At 47.3% G+C, this 20996-nt stretch overlaps 7 protein-coding genes across 7 annotated transcripts; 4 read left to right on the top strand and 3 right to left on the bottom strand.

The window, feature by feature from the left end:
• Positions 1–965: 965 nt before the first annotated feature.
• Positions 966–3409, top strand: HD556DRAFT_1435554 (P-loop containing nucleoside triphosphate hydrolase protein; the record flags this gene model as incomplete). The annotated part of the gene is made up of 15 exons (XM_041305449.1): positions 966–971; positions 1036–1188; positions 1236–1393; positions 1443–1586; positions 1638–1735; positions 1788–1813; positions 1868–1955; positions 2009–2106; positions 2170–2307; positions 2363–2404; positions 2457–2532; positions 2591–2838; positions 2889–2958; positions 3018–3187; positions 3248–3409. The coding sequence occupies 15 exons, from the start codon at positions 966–968 to the stop codon at positions 3407–3409; spliced, it is 1677 nt and encodes a 558-aa protein (XP_041167495.1).
• HD556DRAFT_8287 (uncharacterized protein) lies at positions 3272–5439 on the bottom strand. The gene is made up of 9 exons (XM_041311756.1): positions 5330–5439; positions 5165–5272; positions 5043–5115; positions 4912–4980; positions 4815–4862; positions 4686–4759; positions 4574–4633; positions 4304–4525; positions 3272–4243 (listed from the first exon to the last, which is right to left on the bottom strand). The coding sequence occupies exons 2-9, from the start codon at positions 5256–5258 to the stop codon at positions 3612–3614; spliced, it is 1272 nt and encodes a 423-aa protein (XP_041167496.1). The 5' UTR covers positions 5259–5272; positions 5330–5439; the 3' UTR covers positions 3272–3611.
• Positions 5440–5750: 311 nt separating this feature from the next.
• On the top strand, positions 5751–7214 carry HD556DRAFT_7946 (uncharacterized protein). Its single transcript, XM_041311654.1, has 7 exons — positions 5751–5922; positions 5977–6387; positions 6439–6514; positions 6564–6635; positions 6685–6735; positions 6785–6849; positions 6904–7214. Exons 2-7 carry the CDS (start codon positions 6189–6191, stop codon positions 7122–7124), a joined length of 684 nt encoding a protein of 227 aa, XP_041167497.1. The 5' UTR covers positions 5751–5922; positions 5977–6188; the 3' UTR covers positions 7125–7214.
• Positions 7215–10346: 3132 nt separating this feature from the next.
• HD556DRAFT_1316122 (uncharacterized protein) lies at positions 10347–12193 on the top strand. Its single transcript, XM_041301140.1, has 8 exons — positions 10347–10718; positions 10770–10845; positions 10895–10966; positions 11015–11065; positions 11116–11180; positions 11235–11294; positions 11353–11834; positions 11894–12193. Exons 1-7 carry the CDS (start codon positions 10577–10579, stop codon positions 11832–11834), a joined length of 948 nt encoding a protein of 315 aa, XP_041167498.1. The 5' UTR covers positions 10347–10576; the 3' UTR covers positions 11894–12193.
• Positions 12194–13421: 1228 nt separating this feature from the next.
• HD556DRAFT_1316130 (uncharacterized protein) lies at positions 13422–15235 on the bottom strand. Its single transcript, XM_041301141.1, has 6 exons — positions 15078–15235; positions 14856–15020; positions 14431–14775; positions 14218–14350; positions 13871–14169; positions 13422–13806 (listed from the first exon to the last, which is right to left on the bottom strand). The coding sequence occupies exons 1-5, from the start codon at positions 15219–15221 to the stop codon at positions 13892–13894; spliced, it is 1065 nt and encodes a 354-aa protein (XP_041167499.1). The 5' UTR covers positions 15222–15235; the 3' UTR covers positions 13422–13806; positions 13871–13891.
• A 792-nt stretch (positions 15236–16027) lies between these two features.
• HD556DRAFT_1316135 (uncharacterized protein) lies at positions 16028–17939 on the top strand. Its single transcript, XM_041301142.1, has 3 exons — positions 16028–16855; positions 16915–16942; positions 17000–17939. Exons 1-3 carry the CDS (start codon positions 16181–16183, stop codon positions 17593–17595), a joined length of 1299 nt encoding a protein of 432 aa, XP_041167500.1. The 5' UTR covers positions 16028–16180; the 3' UTR covers positions 17596–17939.
• Positions 17940–20151: 2212 nt separating this feature from the next.
• On the bottom strand, positions 20152–20966 carry HD556DRAFT_1435560 (P-loop containing nucleoside triphosphate hydrolase protein; the record flags this gene model as incomplete). Its single annotated transcript, XM_041305450.1, has 3 exons — positions 20152–20231; positions 20290–20858; positions 20914–20966. 3 exons carry the CDS (start codon positions 20964–20966, stop codon positions 20152–20154), a joined length of 702 nt encoding a protein of 233 aa, XP_041167501.1.
• Positions 20967–20996: the final 30 nt, after the last annotated feature.

Below are 20996 nucleotides of genomic sequence, written 5' to 3' on the forward strand. Positions count from 1 at the left end.
AAGGATAATCCTTTATTCTGGTGGAAGGTTTATTTATTTTAGCCATTAATTCTTCAGCAAGTGGTTGTATTCCACTTACTAGTAACACGAGGTAATGTTTCATCGCCTCGTGATCCTCGTTGTTAGCGTCTGAAGCAAACATACTCTCGGCGATAGCCGCTCGATTAGATTATGTAAGCAGCGCTTCACAAATTCTTGGAACTTATCAACTTGATCATGCCGCCTTTACTACTTGCTACCGCTACTAGTAGATGAGGATCGCCGTGTCGCGATGCTCGTATACTAGTATAGATGTTGAATGCTGATGCCCCGTGCTGTCGGACATGTCAGTGTTCTAAATATTGGTAAGTTGCCAGAATTTTCTGCTTGCTCGAACCATTCGAAAGGTGGTGCTCCCGGAAAACGTTGATACCAGATTTTAGGATTCCTCTTTGCAAGGCTTCATGTAATTGTTTCGGCTAGTATGCAGGCAACCGAAACATTACCATTGACGCCATGAGAACTCTCTTTATGCTGCGATGCTTAATCATGCAAGTTCGGTCTCACAAGTTGGTGACTTACTACCCTTTTCAGCTCCTTCAGGTTGCAAGTAGTACTATACCGTAAGTGCGGTGATTACAATGAACACTGTGGTTGCTATGGTCTTCATGACAAGATTAAAGAGTCTTTGTTCTCATTATTCTGATTCTTAAGGGGTGTGTACTAATGCACCCATCGATCATGCTGACTTGTCCATGTCAGGCGGAAACAATCGACAGTGGTTGTCGCGAAAACTTATTATGAGATGTTAGCTTCAAACAATAAAACGAAGGAGTATCACACGACCTGAAGACTATCTGGGTTCGCCTAGGCCTATCACTCAAAAGGGTTACGAAGAGGTGCGAGAGATTGTGTACTCCTAGTCTCTGTTTCAAATTCAAGATACATGTCCGCCTTTCAGTTGTTTCTTGCATCATTGGAAAATGATGGTGGTCAAAAAGAGGCAAGCATCACTTTAACATCGTCTTAAGGCATTCTAATTAGTGTCAATTTCAGTCCCAACGCTACACCACTAATGTGACGCCATCTTCAGCCTCGCAGGCATCAAAATCCGTTCGACTTTCCAACGCCCCACAAAATCTGAAACACGAAGTAGTAACCCCACCTATTGGTGCAAACATTTCCCGTGAATTTATACTTGCGACGCCTGTGAGTGGCACCAAAGCTTGAACTTTTGTCAGTTTAACAAGCTTCAGAAAAAACCAAAGTCTAGCAATGCAGCAAACAACAAGATTGGTGGTTCCGTTCTGGGCTCATCGTTGGCCCTTTTCAAGCATCAAGCGATGGACCTCGAGTGGCTACTCGCCCGCGAGAAAGCAGGACAAGGAGGCTCAATACTCGCACACGAGATGGGGTGCGTGCAACGCGCATGAATGAGCCTCTAATTACTCATTCAAACTCAGTCTCGGAAAGACCGTAACTTCCATCGCGTTGATAAAGATGACGCTCCAAGAGACGAAAGCAGCAGATCTCAAGAAATCGCATGAGCTTCCTTTTAGGACTAGTGTACCCGTGAAAGTTCCCCCTAAACGACCGAAGACAACACTGTAAACCCGATCTTCTCTTCTTACTGTTGCCTCGTTGACACTGCGATAAAGGGTTGTTGTCCCTAGTGTATCTCTCCGCGAACAGTGGATGCGCGAAATTGGGAAATTTGGTGATGGGCTAAGAGCGAAAGTTCATGATGGGCACATGAGTAGGTAGATTGCCAGACCTGCCCGCGCATTCTAAAATCCACGTCAATATAGGTGTAAACGCTCTCACGGACGCAGATGTAATCGCAAGTACTTTCAAGAAATTACCTGGTGCTACCTAATACCCAGCGTAGATCACCACGTATCAGCGAATAGAACGTCGAATGAGCAAGGATCCTAAGGATCCAGTTTTTCTGGCACGCTGGTCCCGTGTCATTTTAGGTAGCATGTTCACTGAAGTGCCGACCGCCTTAACTGAGTACAAAATGTTGCAGATGAATCGCATAGGATTGTGGGTTTAGGTGCTTGGTACAAGGCATGCATGGCTTTGCAAAAGCTTCAAGGGCTTTGTCTTACTGGCACCCCGTTCGTAGTGAGTTTGTAGCGATTTGCATATGACCATCGAGTAACCAAGTCTCAACAACGGCTTGTATAGAACAAGCTATCCGATATCCAACCCCAGCTCAGATTTCTTGACATCACCAATGAACGGGGTCCGGCTGCCGAAAGCACCGTTTTCGCCGTGCGCGGTAAATGTGGATACTTCTCCAATGTTTCCGCACATGCAGTTGCGGTATGTTCTTATTGTTGTTCCGCTATGCGCAGTTATTGAAATGAACCTCTTATAGGATCTTCTTGCGGATTGTGCGCGATACAGGAGAAAGATGGATGTAATCCAATCCGAATCTAGAAATCAAGACTGTTCATGTGTACCAAACACAGGGGGAGAAAATGATACACGATTGGGCTCGTTCCAGCATCAGAGATTTCGATATCGGGTGGCTGAGAGCCAGGCAAGGTGATAGATCTGTTTACGTATACGGTGTGCAGATTATTCTGATAGTCCTTTCTCCTAGCATGCGATCATCCATTGCTACTCATGGGCGTCTTGGGACAGATAATCGAGGAGCAAGGCCTGGATGCCGATGTAACTTCAAGTGCAGTAGACATGTACGGACGTGGACTCGGTCCAGATCCGGAAGTTCTCCCATTAAACCTTCAACCATTCGCTCGGCTGTTTGGACATGCGTATGTCTCAAGTAAAATCCGCGCGGTGACAGATATCATCACAGGGGTACCAGAAGAACAGAAGGTGTTGGTTTTTGTATGTCGTTCTGCCATTTTCTTAGATTCGCCTCATGTCTGCCTGCCCAGTGCTGCTTTAGGGACACGATGGATCTGCTGGAGGTCCAGATGAAGAAACTAAAGATAGGCGTGGGCCAATGTTCGTATGATATGTCCATTTTATGCGAGTTGGCGTTTGAAAGCTATGACTATTGTTAGTTCACGGCGAACTCTCGACCAAACAACGCATGGAAGTCCTCGACTCTTCCGCGGACAATGCCCACATGAAAGTGCTCCTAATGTCCATTAACGCTGGTGGTGTCGGACTCAACATTACTGTCGCAAATCATGTCATTCTCGTTAACCCGTGGTGGAACAGTTGCAAAGAGGTGAGTGGTTAAAGCGGAATGCATTGCCGTTGATGTAGAAGGCCAGCAACTTAGGTACAGGCCATTTCTCGGTGTCGCCGCTTTGGCCAAGACAAGACAGTTTTTGTGTATAAAGTTATCACACAGGACTCTGTGGAGACTGATGTTATAAAGCGTCAAGAGGAGAAGAAGGATATCATTGAATATGTACTAGACCTGATTGCGCTCCCCCCTATCCTCTGAGCTTGAGAAAATGTTTTATAACCCTACCGCATATATGCAAACTATTGTGCCACCATTTCTCGCAACGCTCGAATACCCACTACACTATCCGTTGCACAGAAAATCCATTACTACATAGACGAAACATATACGATCACAGTTCGAAACCGCACGTATTGTCTACACCCGATGGAAGATCCAAGAAGAGACACAAATATATTCTCTACACAACAGGCCGACGTGAACTTGAAGCAGCTGTCGTTGTAGTGCGTTCAAGGGTAGTCCTTACATTCCGCCCATTGTCACTCGCACTTGCGGCGGTTGAGTCACTCATGGCGCTCTCAGCACTCGTTGAAGAGTGCATTCTCGGGGCGCGCGTCCTCCTCTGGCCCATGGCTGACTGGATGGTCGTGTCCCCTGAGCCACCTTCCCGCCTGAAGTGCCTCATGACAGAAAGCCTCCTGGAAGAGTTGGACCCAGTGCGGGAATGTCTTGAGGATGTGGGGGATGATGGGGTATAAGGGGGTGGGTTCATGCGTGATCTTTGAGATTGCGGTGACATGGCACGCTCTTGTGCAGGTTCACCGTAACTTTCGGCATTCTTTCTGTCTGGGGTGCTTGGTCGTGATGGTTGGGTGGCAAGGAATGGTGTGATTACATCAGCTGCATCGCCAACGGGTGACAACACAGGGGCGATAGGAGGCGCCAAAGGCGAGACAAGCATAGGACGAACAGTGGAGGTGGGTGAAGCGATGTGGAGCGAATGGAGACTTGTTACTGACGGACCGTTGGGAATATTATTGGATTGAATAGCGTAAGAAGAGGTAGACATCGCAGCTGACGTTTGAGGGTATCCTGATGGTGCAAGGGGTGTGTGAATCGTCGAGTCTTTGGTCGCCACAGCGAAGTGCGAACCATTCATTGTGGGCAGTGTCATTTTGTGCGGAAATTGTGCTGCTCTTCTGCGTTTCCGACAAATAACGAAGAAGCAAAAGCCGCATAACAGAAGCAGCAGAACCGTTCCCCCGACAACACCTCCAACAATCGAACCGATAGGAGTTGCTGAAGACGAAGAACTGGACGGTGAGCTCGAAGAAGAAGGATCGCTAATGGGTGATCCATTCACGTTGCCTCTTCCTAATGAAAGTTAGTGCGCATGTGACTGACATGGTCGATTGGGCTTACCCGTAGCACTATTATCCGAGGCAGTGGACTGGACAAATGTCCCGTTGGAGTAGTAACTAGCTGTAAGATCGTTCGTGATAAAGGAGCTAGCGGTCCTGCTATCAGAACTTACGATTGTAGCTCGCATAATAAGGTATTATTGACGCGTTGGAAGGGAGTCTTATTCCCTCATCCCAAGGAAAGTATCTTTGAGAGACATGAAAAAACTAGACCAGTAAAGACCAAACGTATATAAACTCACGTTGTTGTTGACGTGCTTCCATTACAATTCGTTATCCATGTGTCCCAGCTACGCCAAGTTTGCTAAAGCGAACAGCGAGTGGATTTAAGAAACTTACCTCACTAAGGAGGGCGATCCCGTGGCACAAAACGTACAGGCACTTATCAAGTTGTAGCTTGCCCAGGAACTGTTTCCAGTGGCCATTCTCGTTTTAAAAAGCCACACTGGATTCACACGAATGTGACTCACCAAGTGCACCAAGTCGCATTTGAGCTATCAGGAACGAAGGAACCCTCGGAAGAGGAAGGAGAAATGGTATTATCTGAAGCGACTCAGGCATATCACAAAGAGTACTGGGAGGAGGGGCTTACTCATCGTATTCGGACACGAACTGTACACCACTCCCACTATTTCACATGGCGTTTGCTGCTGGGTGTTCGTGGACCAAGTTGGACATGATGACATTTTGGCTCGATTTGCTATTGACAAGGTTGAGAGAGCTTCAAGTGATGAAGAAGCTGTGTGAAGGATGTTACAGGACTAGAAACGCAATTGAGATAGCAATGAAGTAATGACCTGCAAGTCGACCGCTGACGGCAGTGAATGTAACCAAGAGAGAAAGCAGTGACAACGGACGGTGGGTGACAACTTGGCTGCGAGGTGACAGGTGAAGCGGCTGGGAGATGTTGCACGGCTAAACGCGGGCCATAGGTCTCGAATAGCAGGTGCGCCCACTATCACTTCTCGGCATGAAGCTCCGTGCGGCGTGGATCAAGTTGGTAATAATGCGAATGACCATGATAGGAATGGGTAAACCAGGAATATCTCCGTTTTTACGAACTGGGGAAGTTTGAAGACTGCTACCGAACTTCGAAGATGGACCTGACTCCTTGGCGTCAAAAGGTCAGGTAAGTTGACAGATGGAGGGTGGTCGGTTAGTAATGACATAGCCGCATGTACATTACAGTACTAGCAACTGAGGGCTGTGACACACAGCCTGAAACGGATTCGGATGAGGCTTCCAGATGCCCATCTCCGAAGTCATTTCCCGTAATTAGAGGGTATTAAACACTTCGTTGTCGAGTTGCTGGCCGGTGTGGGCTTGAAGCTTGAATACAGCGAGTCAACCGTTAGTTGTTTCAAAATTCCCACGTGTAGTACACTGAAAAGATCGAGGAACAAGTTGGTCAACCAGTTCAGGAACTTCAGCGCTCATTTGATTCACACATCATGTCCGGTCCGCGCTCAGACATTTCTGTTCTCAGCTCAGGTCACCAGACGAGATCCCTGATAAGTAACTTTACGATAAGCCTGACATTCTTGTTCCTCGCTCCGTATGATTGGTATTGGTTGCCTACATCCCCCTAGTGCATCCCAGCGTGTGGCTCCTCCAACATGATGTCCTTGTGTTTCTATCGTTTTCTGCCCATAATTCCATATATTTCGACCATCCTTGCCGCACAAGTGCAACCAGCCAGGCGCAACATCGTCTCACCTGCCGCCTGCGTTGACGGATACTCATGGATGGACGACAGTCAGGGCGACTCACCTTGTCTTACGGCCGCTTATGTAGAGGGTGCGTGCACTGAGAACAGTATGTGGATTTCCCTTGTTTCTCGGGTGTGAACTCACGTGCACGCTCAAGACTACAACCAGCCAGTCCTGCAAAGCGGCTACTCGTACTCGTTACCAAATTCTTCGACTGCGAATCCTTGCTATTGGTAAGTGGGAGTGACGACTGCATTTTCGATTGTTCTGATATTAGAGCAGTTCTTGGTCGTCCTATAATCTTATGATGGCCTGCACTTTATGTCAAGGAGTTAGTAATTCTTCTGTCTCGGAGCAAGTCATCTGTCTTGTATTTTTCGGGGAAATATTAACGATTATATAGATGGCCTGCATGGGCATCCGGATGCACCACGAACCAATCATGGACACAGGAGTCTGTTCAAGATTCATAGTTGTTGAGCTGCGCTCACAATCTCTTATAGATATTTCCCTCCTGGATATATGCTTACTGGAGGTGCGTCCATACCTTATTGGGCTACTACTGATCGTGAGTTTGTTCTGTCTTCCGAACGCATGGTATCAATTGATGAGTTTTTTTTAGCGTCAACATGGACATACGCGACGTTCAATATCCCAGATGCGAACGCTACCTATCAAAAGAGTATGCTAAGTTCATTCTATCTCTTCATCACTGTTGTTGATCCGGTCCAGATTCTTCTAGTGTCACCCCAGGCGCCTCATCGTCATCTAGCGGTTCAGGTTCAAGCTCATCTTCCAGCAGTTCAAGTTCAAGCTCGAAGTCAACTGACGTGGGTGCAATAGTCGGTGGCACCGTCGGAGGCGCAGCCGCACTCCTTTTTCTCGTCATTGCCGCCTATGTACTGTACAGACGCCGCGTATACAGGAATGCCTCTGTTATCAACCAACAAAGGACGACCTTTATACCACAGTCAGACACACACAACCGTATCCCTTCCGATACATCCAACTTTTCTGCATCAATGTCAGGTTCTCTTGCGCTATATGGGCAGCCCGCCGTATCTTCCTCGCAGCAGTATGAGACTTCATATTCTCCACAACCTCAGACAGCATACCCATCTCTACAAGGTTCATATTCGCCTATTCCACGGACAGATATGACCGTCTACACTACACATTCTAGCAACGGCCGACCTGGTGATGCCATACCAATGGTTTAACATTAAGGTGCATCTTACAAGTTTTTATACTTGACGCGCCCGCATTCGGTACCTCATACCTATTATCTCCTGACCAATCTCCTTCGAAAATTTACTATGACAAGCCACCGACGGGGATCAGAGAATTTCTTACTCTGCATTCTATGCCGTCGTTCCCGCCGTCTTATGATGTCATGATAATAATGCCGTTGTTACATGAAACAACAATGTTCTTATTGAAATTACTTAGCATGCTTCTGTTGCTCCTTCGTTCTTTTCCAGAGCCCAGTTGGCGACTCGCACGATCTTCATGGAAAGCGACATAAGCACCCTTCCGAGCTTTACAGGACGAAGGCTACTACTACTTCAAGTGGAGATCTTCAAAAATCCGAGTGAGTTGGTGGATGGCGGCGATGGGACACCCACCCGCATTGTAGCCGCACAGGGTTGAATTAATATCCGCAATCTGAAACGGTTTGGATCGAGAGAAGACAAGTCGAAGCAACACCAGTCATAAGACCTAATTATATAAGGGATTCGTCGTACGATTACTCGTTATCTTGTCGACGACGTCACGCGTAGTGGTGGCGTTGTACAAATTTGAACTTGTTTGAACACCACACATGACACAGACAGCTAGCGTCTAGCAAGAACTTTATAGCCCTATTGGATCTTATACGGTGTATGCCATGATTCTATCAAGATCATCATCAGAAGATATGCCTCTTCCGAGCGCTGGAACCTGGAGATAAGAGCATGCTTGCACTCATTAGGATAGCCCGTATGACACTTGTCCACATCTCTGGCCCTCTTCCAGTCCATCTGAGCCCACACCATGGTCGCGTCCTCAGGTGTCTATCTTGTTATGTCTGTGATTTCAAGTGGCTCGATTGTCCTGGCCGTACAAGTTCATCCAGTGAAGCGCAACATTAGCTCATCTGCCACCTGCATGAGTGAATACTCGTGGATGGACGACGGTCAGGGCAACTCACCTTGTACTACTGTCGCTTATGTAGAAGCTCCATGTAATGAGAACAGTATGTGAATTTTCCTTCCTTCTTGGCCGTAAACTCATGCGCGCTCTCCGAGGCTATGACCAGCCAATTCTGCTCAACGGCACCACGTACATCTTGCCAAATTCTTCGAACGCGAATGCATGCTACTGGTAAGTGGGAGTGACAACTGCGTCTTCGATCGTTCTGATATTAGAGCAGTTCTTGGTCGTCCTATAATCTTATGATGGCCTGCACTTTATGTCAAGGAGTTAGTAATTCTTCTGTCCCGGAGCAAGTCATCTGTCTTGTATTTTTCGGGGAAATATTAACGATTATATAGATGGCCTCAGTGGGCATCCGGATGCACCACGAACCAATCATGGACACAGGAGTTTGTTCAAGATTTCATAATTGTTGAGCTGCACTCACAACATCTTATAATTATAGATATTTCCCTTCTGTATATGTGCTTGCTGGAGCGTCCATACCTTATTGGGCTACTACTAATCGTGAGTTAATTCTGTCTCTGCGAACGCATGGTACCAACTGATGAGTTTTTTTAGCGTCAACATGGACATACGAGACGTTCAATATCCTAGATGCGAATGCTATCTATCAAAAGAGTATGTTAGGTTGATTATACCATTTATCTACCACTGTTGTTGATCTGGTTTAGATTCTTCTAGCATCACCCCGGGCGCCTCATTAGAACCGTTATCTAGCGGTTCAGGTTCAAGCCCATCATCTAGCAGTTCAAGCTCAAGCTCAAAATCAACTGACGTGGGTGCGATAGTTGGCGGTACCATTGGAGGCGCAGCCGCACTCTCTTTTCTTTCTTTTGCCGCCTATCTATTGTACAGACGCCACGCATATAGGAAAGGAGGTTATGCTTTGGCTATCAACCAACAAGGGATGACCTTTATACCACCGTCACATAACCGTATTCCCTCCGATATATCTGATCTTGTTCCATCGATGTCGGGCCCTCTTGCCATGTATGGGCAGTCCGTATATCCGTCCCAGCGGTATCAGACTGCATACCCACCTCCACATCGTTCATCCTCACCTCTTCCACGGATGGATGTGTCCGTCTACGCCACACATACTGGTAACGGCCGACGTTCTGATGCCATACCAATGGTCTAACACTAAGGTGTATCTTTGAAGTTTCTTATACTTGAAATACCAGAGGCGCCCGCATTCGGTACCTCAAGGCCTCATGTTGAACGTTCAACGTAACATCGACAGTATTCCTTTTTTTCGTTTGTCATCACGGACTCTTCAGCATAGCTTATAATCTTGTATTGATCAGCGGTTCCGTCAATAACGCTGAGTTATAGTTTACGTCTCCTTGCACGCTGTCTCTTACTCACACTACTTTATTTTTAGCTTTGTCTTTTAGGTACTGAAATGTCATAGCGGTTCTCTCAATAATGCTGAGCTTTGTTTCTTGATCCCGATTTCATCAGGTTATGAGTTCCGACTCTTACTGAACTACAAGGACGAACTTTACTCACGTTAGCTCGCCGGCGGCCGCTCGCATAGTATCTTACTCTATTTCGTTCTTCTCTTACAGCGGTATCGCTATGGGTAAATAAGAAAGCTACTTACAGCCGCATTGTAGCCGCACAAGCGCTCGGCGACCACGCAATCTGAAACGGTTCTGATTCAGATGCCATTTCTGAAGACAAGGCGAATATGGTTGATGACATGGGCCTACTTAGTCATAGACTTGTTTAAAAGTTGACATTAACAAATTTGAACTTGTTTACATTATTCTGTATTAGTGTTACTTTTTGACTAAATTTCATACCCCAGACTCAACTCAGCGCTTGCCAATCGGTGATTCAAATATTCATCAGGCTTTGCAACATATATTGGACCTAGTCAGATCTTACGGTGTAAGTATGCCATGATTCCATCAAGGTCATCAGATATGCCGCGTCGGAACGTGGTGATAAGAACATGCTTGCACTCATTAGGACAACCCACATGCTTGCCCACATCCCTGACCCTTTGGCAGTGCATCTGAGCCCACACTACGGTCACATCCTTAAATTTCTATCTTTCTGTGTCTGTGATTTCAAGTGTTTCGACTACTATGGCTGTACAAGTGCAACCAGCCAGGCGCAACATCGTCTCACCTGCCGCCTGCATTGATGGATACTCATGGATGGACGACAGTCAGGGCGACTCACCTTGTCTTACGGCCGCTTATGTAGAGGGTGCGTGCACTGAGAACAGTATGTGGATTTCCCTTGTTTCTCGGGTGTAAACTCATGTGCACGCTCAAGACTACAACCAGCCAGTCTTGAACAGCGGCTATTCGTACTCGTTACCAAATTCTTCGACCGCGAATGCATGCTACTGGTAAGTGGGAGTGACAACTGCGTTTTCGATTGTTCTGATATCAGAGCAGTTCTTGGTCGTCCTATAATCTTATGATGGCCTGCACTTTATGTCAAGGAGCTAATGATTCTTCTGTCTGGGAGCAAGTCATCCCTCTTGTATTCCTCGGAAAACATTAACGATCAAATAGATGGCCTGCATGGGCAGATGGATGCACCGTAAACCAATCGTGGACACAAGAGTTTGTTCGCGTTTCGTGTTTGTTGAGCTGCGCTCATAAATATCTTACAGATATTTCCCTTCTGGATATGTACTTGCTGGAGATGCGTCCATACCTTATTGGGCTACTACTGATCGTGAGTTTGTTCTGTCTTCCGAACGCATGGTATCAATTGATGAGTTTTTTTTAGCGTCAACATGGACATACGCGACGTTCAATATCCCAGATGCGAACGCCACCTATCAAAAGAGTATGTCAGGTTGATTCGATGGCTGCATCTCTTCATCACTGCTGTTTATTTGGTCCAGACTCTTCTAGCATCACCCCAGGCAATTCAAGCTCAAGCTCGTCGTCTAGTAGTTCAAGTTCAAGCTCGAAATCAACAGACGTGGGTGCGATAGTTGGCGGCACCGTCGGAACCTTGGCTGCTCTCTCGCTTTTTGCCGTCGGCGCCTATCTACTGTACAGACGCCACGTGTACAAGAAAGGAGTTTACGGCTCTGTCATCAACCAGCAGCCATTCATAAACAGAGGCGATGGTGCGGCAACTCGCATGACACCCAATCGTTTTCTGCCCGATCCATCCAACTTTTCTCAGTCGTCGTTCGGCTCTCCTGTGTTGTATGGGCAGTCCACGTCTTCGTTGCAATATGGGACTGTGTACTCTCCACAGCCCCAGACGGCTTACCCTTCTCTGCGAGGTTCATTCACACCTCCGCCGCGGACGGTTACTACGTCTCTCCACACTACACACAGCAGGCAACACTCCAATACCATGCCAATGGTCTAAGTAAGATATTTCTGGCCTTGTACTGTCGGACGCACTGACGTGGACTTTTTATGGGCTAGTGCCGTCTTTCGCAATCTTGCACATCTTGGTATGACGCACAAAATATAGGCAAAGCGGGCTCGCGGAGTTTCTCTGTATCTCAGCTTCGTACACCCCGTCGTTCCCATCATATTGCGAGATATAAACTTCCGTCGTTATTTAAATAAAATATTTTGATTGATCATGAGATGTAGACATGCTTCTGGCATTCTTTCTTCTAGACCTACAATTCAAATTTCATACTCCACTCTACTCCACTATTTCCAGTCTTTAATTCCCCGGATGTGAAGTTGTCAGCTTGAAGATCAGAAGTATATGAGCCAGTGCACCCTTGCAAACGTTTACAGGATGAATCGACCGAAGGCGATGATGCTCTTTCGGTGGGTTTGTCATATCTCAAGATCTCAAGCTTGGGCACGAGGTCTTGATCAGCGAGCCCCCATATTAGGATCATGTCTTGTAAAGATTGTCACACCGATTGATATTTATACCTGGTTAGCTAGCGGTAAAAAAAACAGGGATTCTCTTCGAGAAATAGAAAAGCCGCAAAGTTCTAGAGCCCGCATAATAATGAACAGTAGAATTAGTCCGCTAGCTTCTCCTGCAAGTTTCGAATATTCACATACAAGGAGCCACGCCTCCGTAATGAGCTTAGACCTGGGTCTCGGGCATGCCGCAGGAGAAGCCGCGATCAGGAAATTACCTCTAGATTCAGATACCAATTACAAGAGGAAACGAGTTCTTCTCGAGTACTCGAGTGCGCAATTGGACGTACCACTCGTAATAATGTATTCCATAGGAAATTTAACAATCAAAAACAGCGCATATATGCACGGCACGAGGCCTGGCCAGTCGCTGAGAATTATTCCCATAATAAAGAAGAAATAAATGACTGCCGTTTTCTTCTATTTGGTCTAGGGGGGGAACACTAGATCCATTACATACTACGTACATATTGTCCAAAAGTCCGTCGAGCGAGTTCTTAATACATATGTACACGTAACGGTACGACCGGGCAGTATGGCGACAAAGAAAACTTCGCGGTGGGAAGAACTTCGTCTTGTTGTAGACTGGGGAGACCGCCGTTATATCGTAGTTTGCGGAGGGGAATCTTTTGACTTGCCTTCCAGCCTCGAAGCTACAGAAAGGAAGATGGAAAGGGATTGGGAGGGAGGTCGAAGGCAAAAATGATCGCTCTGAAGATCCAAGTGCTGGAGGTCCCCCAAGGTTGAACGGGGAGTACGATCCCTGGGAAATATACCGTAGGATCACAATTTGGGACGCACCGTAAATAAAATTTTGATCTGTGGCCGATTCCGCCCCCAGATCGGTCTTGCTGCTTCGTCGTCGTCTAAAACGTCGTCATGCTGAACGTAATGGCTGGAACCTATCTTCGATGAACGTGTCTGGAACCAAAGAATAATATCAAGCTGCTGCCAGATCACTGTTTGTCGAGCACCGTCTCCTTGATTTCTGCTCGCGAAGCACACTCGATTACTTAGCCTAGGAGTTGTTCTGGGTCACTTGTCGACGCTGACAATATCACGCTCTCCGCGGATTTGAACGGCACGAGGATGTACTTATTCAAGACTGCATTAATGACCTATCGCGATGTAGTCGTAAAGGTAGTGGTAGAATCGGGTAACCTATCAGTATCAACGTCTCACACTAAGGACATCTAGTAACAATCAAGATATTTCGGTGCGTGGATATATGACTTACGTCCAACTTGACTTCACCTGACCCCAGTATAAGTTGCAGTATATTTCACCTAGACATTACACAGATGGCTTGAGTTCTTCCCGACTCAAGTTTGTGCTTAAATAGTGCGGAATAAATGCAGAATAAATTAGACGAATAAATTGGACAATGTTGGAAAATAGCATTGGAAGAGCTATCAAAAGGATGAAATCCTTCTGGGTAGTAATTAAGTCTACATAACAACCGATGAGCACGAGGCAGGCAGACCAAAAAAAACTCAACTTGGGTTATCATACCGATGGGAACAGATGAATTGTCTAAAGGTACTCGGTTGATGCTGAATTTATGGCTGCGTGCAGAAATTCGGTAACCGTTGGAGGCGCAACTGTGTGCTGTCGGTTTGAAAAACCTGTTGCAGCTTCACTGTCGACATCCATGACGTCCGAGTCCGCGCCGAGTTCTTTCTTGCGTTTCGTCGCCAAGAAATGCAAGTACGTCAGACTATGCTGTGGGGCTGGTGTTCGCGCGGTATTCATTGGAGGAGCGGAAAACCAGAACAGCTCGTTTGTGTCTGGAGAGCGATCGAAATGTTTTGCTAACACAACGTGTAAGCGGGTTTGAAGAAAAATAACAAAAAACCTACTCGTTTCGGGGGGAAGCTTGTCGACAATTGGGGGAACAGTCAAATTCCCTGCCGCGGTCAGCATGGTCCGGTCACGATTGTCCTCGTGCGTGTGAGTCTTAGGAGGACTGTGCACAATTTCGACCAGTCGGTCCTGTGGCACAGCGAGTATGTAAGTATAAAAGCGGGGATTAAACATCACCACGGTTGAGCAGTCTATTCATGAATACTCGCCTTGCTGACCTCGGACATCCCTAGTTCACCAACGCCTTGCCATCTTGGGAGAGTTTTCTCAAGCTGACGGCCGATCGCCTCACTATCCCCAACCCTTTCTTCTGCAGTCACTGGTCCCTTTAGAGGAGTGGATTTGGCGGTCTGTGATTCGGAAGCTGGAGGTACAGCGGATGTTGGGGCTGTTGTCCTTAGTTTGGTTGTTGTAGAAGTAGAAGGCTGCATAACAAAGGGCTGCGGCGGTGCAGCGGGACCCGTTCCGTGGACCTTTTGAGCAGATGAGGGAGGTGGCGAGTGTCGGGGCACGGGAAGAATGCTTCTCTTCTGCCATTCAGTTTCGAGTACGGTCTGAACGCGAATAGATAAGGTCGGAACGCCCAATTGGTGTTGAGGGTAATTACGCCGCGGACAAGAAGTGGAAAACGTACTTTGAGAGTCTGCGCATCAGTAGCAATTTGACTATCTGGTTCGTTGTAGAACAACGCGTTCCAAAAGACGAGCGACAGATCGGTATAAGCGTTGAGCGCGTCCTTGTATCTGTTCCGTTCAACGCTTGACTTGATGGCGTTGATACATCGGGGTTCGGGTATGACCTATGTGATTCGGATATATATGTGCAGGGTTTGGTTTCCTCGGAATATTAGAAATACCTCATAATATTCAGGCCATTCTGATCTATCGACCAGATCCATAAACAATTCAGATAATTGACGTTTTCCTCGAGCTGGAGTTGTTGCAACTATAATTTCAATGACTTCATCTATAGCTGTCTTTTGTGCAGCTGTTATTGTCATGGTCAGAAAAGAAGCGTTGTTTGTAATTGTTTATCAAAAGCCTTGAAAATTAACAAGTCTCTACAAACGTAATTTATTTCGCCTAAGCCTCGGGCCCTGAAGAAGTTCAACTATGAAGGAACTTGATCTTGTTGCTATCTGCAATCAGAAATGAATTTCCTGTGCCCCCGCCTCCTACCGGCGGCTGCGTCATTTTTACTGACTAATAATTATTAAACTAAGTATAGGAGAATAAAGACTCAAGCATGCATATCCAGCGAGCTCTTCTTCTATTTCCATCATACACGAGGAGAATGCTTCATTTCCTCAATTGCATCTCAATCCACCGGGATCGTCGTTCCTCATATCTCCCACCTGCGTGCCCAGCTTCGAAGTGACACCGAAAAGGAAGCATGTGCGACATCATTGTACTACTCAGACAACGAGGCCACACCGAGCGTGGTATTTCCGCTCCGCCGAGAATCATGTCGAAGTTCAGATGTTGTTGCTCCAGTCAACGCGTGCAAGTGGGGGAAGTAGTCCTTTGTTATCACGGACCGACAACCCATTAGAGTATGATATTGATCCAACAATTTCCTTCCCGCAGCGCTTGCCTGTCGTCTTCCTCAACAACACGCGGGCATCCGAGGCTTCCTGCGAAAACGGTGAGTTCAAGATGAGCTATCGGAGTTCTCAGATGAGCTACGCCAGCCAGCTGCTTGGTCCACGCCTAATTACGATTGTAGAAAACGGTGTGAGCCGCTGGGGTTGAATGCTAAATTCTGCCGTAAAACAGCTGCTTGTTGCCTGGGCCTTCATAGATTTGGACCTCGTTTTCTTTATGTCTTCGCACCTTTAGGGTTGCAACGGATGTACCCAACAAATTATATATATAAGCTTTCCTGCTCACAGAATTGGCGTGAACTTCATCAGACTTCGTCCTCCTCGTCCATACCCAGCCGCCCCCTGACCTCTACGCCATGTTACACTCTCCAAGCCCTCTACTCCGGCAGCCAAATTTTCGGCAGCACCATATACAGAGCGCTCAACTCGGTCCATCTCTTTCCCAGTCAAACACGTCGGATTGGGTCTCAGGCTTCTTAGAAAGATCATCCATCTACGACGCATACGATATACAGAGCGGTAGATGTTCTCTCCAAGATAGCGGCCCATCGACAACGTCGGCCCTACGTGCCATGGTCACCGGACCACCTATATCTTTAGATATACCCCCATCTTTAGCTAACTTTCGTACCATCGCCGGCGGCCATACCTCATGTGAGTGGTCCGACGCACTGCCTTTATTCTACCAGCAACAACTACACTACCCATACCCTGCATGCGATAAAAGCCCGTCGTCATCACATTTTTCTTCCTCATCGCACTCTTACTGTATTGACCTTCCAACTTCGTCCAACATGGTTCTTCCGTCTCATTCAACATCGCCGCCGCTCCCACCTGCCCTGGCATTACCGGGGCCTTCCACCACCCCTGCAGAGATAACACAATCCATTCGCACTGCATGTGCAAGCTCTTCCAGGTCAGCGTCATCACGCAACACAAAGAGTGAAGGCTCAGGCCCAAGACCACGGGAGAAGAAGCATGCCTGCTGGATGTGCGAGAAGTCCTTTGATAGGCCCTCCACGTTGAGAAAGGTCAATATTACTTTGCCGCTATAAATAGCTAGCTCATGTTAAAGGTCTCTACCTTGCAGCATTTGCTCGTGCACACAGGAGAAAAAGGCATGTAACAAAATTGCTGCGGTTGTGCGATGCTAAAACTTAAAATTATAATTGTAGCATTCGTGTGTGACACCTGTGGCCGTCGTTTTGGCGTTGCGTCTAATCTTAACCGTCACGTTAAGCGGTGCATTCTTAAGCCCGTAAACACTGCGAATCGCACGAGCCAGATGACATCTAGTGACTCCGCTGGGACGTCACAGGAAGTCGCATCCGTCCTGCCGCCGTCCGCTGCCGCCTCGAGTGCTGCCGCATCATCAGATTCTGATCCACGACCAAACAAGCGTACTCGTGATGAACCGGCTACGTCACCATCAGAACAGCCCAAGGCGTCCGCGAAGAGGCGACGTCGTGCTCCGTCCCCGTCGCAATGGATACCGACTTCCCTTCTTCCATTCAATCTCTTCCCCGTAGAGTCTACAAAGGCGACTACCGTCCCACTCCCACCTGTTACGGCAGTCAAAGATGAGGTATCCAACGAGTGGGTCGAGGAGCGCAACTCATGGGATGAGACTGTTGGCCTCACACCATACCACCCATGTGGGTGGAAAGGTACCCTCCCGGGCCCAGCCGTAGGGTTCGGCGGCAAAGATGTAGGGAACGTCGGCCTCGTGAATGGAGGAACGTACGTTATGGGAAGACTCGTCATGGTCTAATCATGTTGCCATCTGCCGTGTTCTTCCCTGGATTCTTGACTTTCTCGCTCACGCTGAGAGGTTTCTTGACATTCTTGCAGGCTTATTTGGACTTCCTTGGTTTTGGTTCCGCCCCAGCATTTATTCCTGATACATCACCTAGTACCCGCCAGCTTTACATCTGGCCTCATCACTATTTGCTTGTTTTTTTTGGCCCGTTAGGGGTTTTTGAAATGCTGGTCATCTGCATCTAAATTACGACTGTTCCGAGTACGTACTGTAACGTTAGCTTGTTATGAGATTTGTGCCTGTATCAAGTATTATCCTGACGATAATCTATCCTGCTGTTGTTATTCGCCAGTCGAGCTCCAGCGGTCACCATGAATATTTACATATGTGCATTGGGCAGCCTACCGGTGCTCGGAGTTTTTAGTGCCGGTTTCACAGTAGGAGGCATTCAATATGTTCATCATGAGGCAGGATGCCGCCCAGATGGGCCTATAATATTTACTGGTCATGAATTCAACTTGAATTATTTTTTTAGTTATCCTCAGAGGAAATAATGAAACCAGTGAGTGTGGCGTCTGTGTTTCCTCCAATCATAAGGTACATCTTGGAACATGCCAACTGGCTGGCCGCGTGATGTTTTCGTGTGATTTACAGGAATACCGATTTACGGTTTGCGGCATTATCGCTACCAAAGCAGACAACCCAATATTGCTATCGCGGTTCGCTCTTTTCCAGAAGCTCCCGATCATGATGCATGATGTGGTGGGTTGGTGGCAGACCTATCAAGTACAGCAAGCACATAGCTGTATGCACATATGCCAAATGGTAGATTATTGGTACGCATCGTCAAACCCAAAACTATCAGGTGATAGATTTACCTGGAAGATGTTCGCCTCGTCCCATCTTCCCAAGCCCCCTTTCAAGGTTCCTCGGGTACGCTTTGTGGCGACTGCGCTGGTGATTAGGCAAAGCGAAAAGAAATTTCTGCTCAAGGAGAGGAGAACAATTAGACATTTTCAGTCATGACCCACGCTATAATCAAAATTCTCGGATTGCAACCCGCGCCAAATCGGGGTCGTACGCTCCAGCTCCAGCGCTTCGTAGAAGCCTACTGCAGGGTCATCTGCACATCGCAGCATCCCTTCCCCTATGGCTCCCACACATCCACCTCTGCGCCCACTTGGTGTCGATGAAAGGTCATAGGGCATCTTCGTCGAGTTCTTGCTTCCTCGCAATGTATGCATGATTTACAGGAGACGTGACGTTATCAGCAAATCGTTCGTCTTAGGTTATCCTCATTTTTTTCATATAACTGAAGACATTGTGTAGCACGCCGTAAGACTTTGTTCATAATATTAAGACTGTCGAGCTGCTCACCTCTACGGTAATATTGGAGCATCGCGTGGGCGATGCTGTCGTCTATTGTAGTCTAGCAGGCGCATGTTTGTAAAGATGTTCCCTGGCGCGATCAATGTTTTTCGTGCGACAAGTCAGAGATGCAGTTGTCGCGGTGCTGAAAGGTCTCAAATGGCGACTGGCGTGTCATAATTCTTCCTCGCTCTGTATATCGCAGATATAGGCCATATAAGTGAAGCTCACTGTCACCTGAATAACAATTTGACCAAGACCCTGATCAGCGGTATTAGCATGGTCTCCTACACTCACTCTGATCGAGCCGGTCGACTCGTAGTTGCTGATCTGAGACTTCCCTACGTGGACGATCATTTTATATGACGTTGGAGACGGACTGGTGGGGCTGGCAACGTGCCTGCCTCTGGCAGACAGAAGCAAGTGTGACCTAGTATTTGAGCGCTACTTACGACAACGTGCGAAGGCAGAGTCTACCCGTACTGACTAAGCTATGTAAATGGTGGCAAACACCCGCACGCCATAAATGTGATTTGTATTTTCATTGCATATCGTTCCAATCGTCAGTATATCCGTGATCAAAGATAACGAAAATAACCATTTTGAAGCTCATTGATAAGTCCTGCGATATATTACTATCAGTCTTATTTGCCGTAAGAGGCATTTACGTCGCGCGAAACAATTAGCGCTCACTGCATCGTGCTCGAAGTTCTACCCACTGTGAGCAACGGTACGTAACCCGCACATGTCTTGCAAACATGAGCACCTATCTAACTCCGCTACTGAGTTCGAGCTCATTATGGTGTGGATCAGCTTGGGTATAGCAGGTTCCCTGCAACTCAGGAACGGAAAAAACGATTTCAAACCACCAAAACTCTATGAATGTTATTCTTTCGCAGCCCCTGAATATGGCCATCGTCATGGATGCTTACAGCCACGGAGACACGGGATTCAGGCAGGGATGTCGGCGTTCCTCGTAGTAGACCGATCGACCGTGGAGATTCAGAAATACTGTAATTAGAGTGAAAGGGAGCTATGCATCGGTAGACGTTCTGCAAAATCACTGTGATGCACAGTCCACAACTCGATTGTGATTTATCTGTCCTTATTCGGGGGCTTATCGGCGAGTGAACCAAGTCCTAGTAGAAGCCTAGAATTTTATTGCATTCGGAGAAGTGAGATTTAATTTTTTGCAGTAGGTCAAAGGGTATATTTGGGGTCGTCCAAGCTCTTGATGATCCTTGTAGGTTCATATAGGTTTTCCGCAATAAACTTCCCATCTAGGAGACGAAAGCTTTAGCATCCCTCATATCATTTTATGAAGATAATGGCGTTTACTTGGCTCATCATTCTGTTCAGCTCTCCATATTGCCTCTTCCATGTCTTTAGCCACGCCCGTGAGGATGTGCCTCTTGACCAACCGTCGCTTCGCTTCCTCCAGATCCACCTGTATCCACCACCGTTCGTCCATTAGCTGTGCGCCTTTCTCCCATATTTCGTGCTTTAACATGGAGTATAAACCCTCGATCACAACCAGGCGGTGGGAAGGGTATATCGACACAGTGTGAGGGGTAGGATCTTTCAGGGCATGATCAAAAGAAGGGGCAGTTATCACAGTAGTTTCCGGTTGACGCAAAAGCTTGGTAAACTCGACGTAAGATGGTCCGTCGAAAGTCCAGTGTGCACCGCGACGATCATGCGCAAGTTTAGGATCCAACATGGCATCTAGTTGTGCGCGTGTCAGATGCCACCCATCCAAGGCAACCAAAATGGCAGAAGTGTGATGCGTGACGTTATCAGCAGCCAAAAGCGCGTTGACTTTGGCGACCACTAGTTCAGCCAGGGTTGATTTGCCTGACGCAGGGACGCCTGCGATAGCAACTAAGAGCCGCTCTCCAGCTACTTTACTGGCTTGCCAGTGACCATCAAATCAAGTGGCATTAGTCTAGAAAATAAACGTACACTTTGAGTTGCTGTACGAGATAGCTAGCGAGGTCTTCTGCAGTGCTATCCATGGTGTTTGGCACTGGTAAAGTCATCCATCG

This window comes from Suillus plorans (genome assembly GCF_016647745.1).
Source record: "Suillus plorans strain S12 chromosome Unknown HD556scaffold_1, whole genome shotgun sequence".
In the NCBI taxonomy this organism is placed as follows: Eukaryota; Fungi; Basidiomycota; class Agaricomycetes; order Boletales; family Suillaceae; genus Suillus; species Suillus plorans.

Coding starts and splice junctions, on each gene's coding strand:
- HD556DRAFT_1316122 (XM_041301140.1), top strand. CDS start 10,577: ATGGCTGTACAAGTGCAACCAGCCAGGCGCAACATCGTCTCACCTGCC. Junction 10,719..10,769: donor GGGTGCGTGCACTGAGAACA/GTATGTGGATTT, acceptor TGCACGCTCAAG/ACTACAACCAGCCAGTCTTG. Junction 10,846..10,894: donor ACCGCGAATGCATGCTACTG/GTAAGTGGGAGT, acceptor ATATCAGAGCAG/TTCTTGGTCGTCCTATAATC.
- HD556DRAFT_1316130 (XM_041301141.1), bottom strand. CDS start 15,221: ATGACAATAACAGCTGCACAAAAGACAGCTATAGATGAAGTCATTGAA. Junction 15,021..15,077: donor AATGGCCTGAATATTATGAG/GTATTTCTAATA, acceptor CGAATCACATAG/GTCATACCCGAACCCCGATG. Junction 14,170..14,217: donor CAAGCTTCCCCCCGAAACGA/GTAGGTTTTTTG, acceptor ACGTTGTGTTAG/CAAAACATTTCGATCGCTCT.
- HD556DRAFT_7946 (XM_041311654.1), top strand. CDS start 6,189: ATGATGTCCTTGTGTTTCTATCGTTTTCTGCCCATAATTCCATATATT. Junction 6,515..6,563: donor ACTGCGAATCCTTGCTATTG/GTAAGTGGGAGT, acceptor ATATTAGAGCAG/TTCTTGGTCGTCCTATAATC. Junction 6,850..6,903: donor TTATTGGGCTACTACTGATC/GTGAGTTTGTTC, acceptor AGTTTTTTTTAG/CGTCAACATGGACATACGCG.
- HD556DRAFT_8287 (XM_041311756.1), bottom strand. CDS start 5,258: ATGTCATCATGTCCAACTTGGTCCACGAACACCCAGCAGCAAACGCCA. Junction 4,981..5,042: donor AATGCGACTTGGTGCACTTG/GTGAGTCACATT, acceptor CACTGGAAACAG/TTCCTGGGCAAGCTACAACT. Junction 4,634..4,685: donor TTATTATGCGAGCTACAATC/GTAAGTTCTGAT, acceptor ACGATCTTACAG/CTAGTTACTACTCCAACGGG.
- HD556DRAFT_1316135 (XM_041301142.1), top strand. CDS start 16,181: ATGTTACACTCTCCAAGCCCTCTACTCCGGCAGCCAAATTTTCGGCAG. Junction 16,856..16,914: donor GGCCCTCCACGTTGAGAAAG/GTCAATATTACT, acceptor TCTACCTTGCAG/CATTTGCTCGTGCACACAGG. Junction 16,943..16,999: donor CGTGCACACAGGAGAAAAAG/GCATGTAACAAA, acceptor TTATAATTGTAG/CATTCGTGTGTGACACCTGT.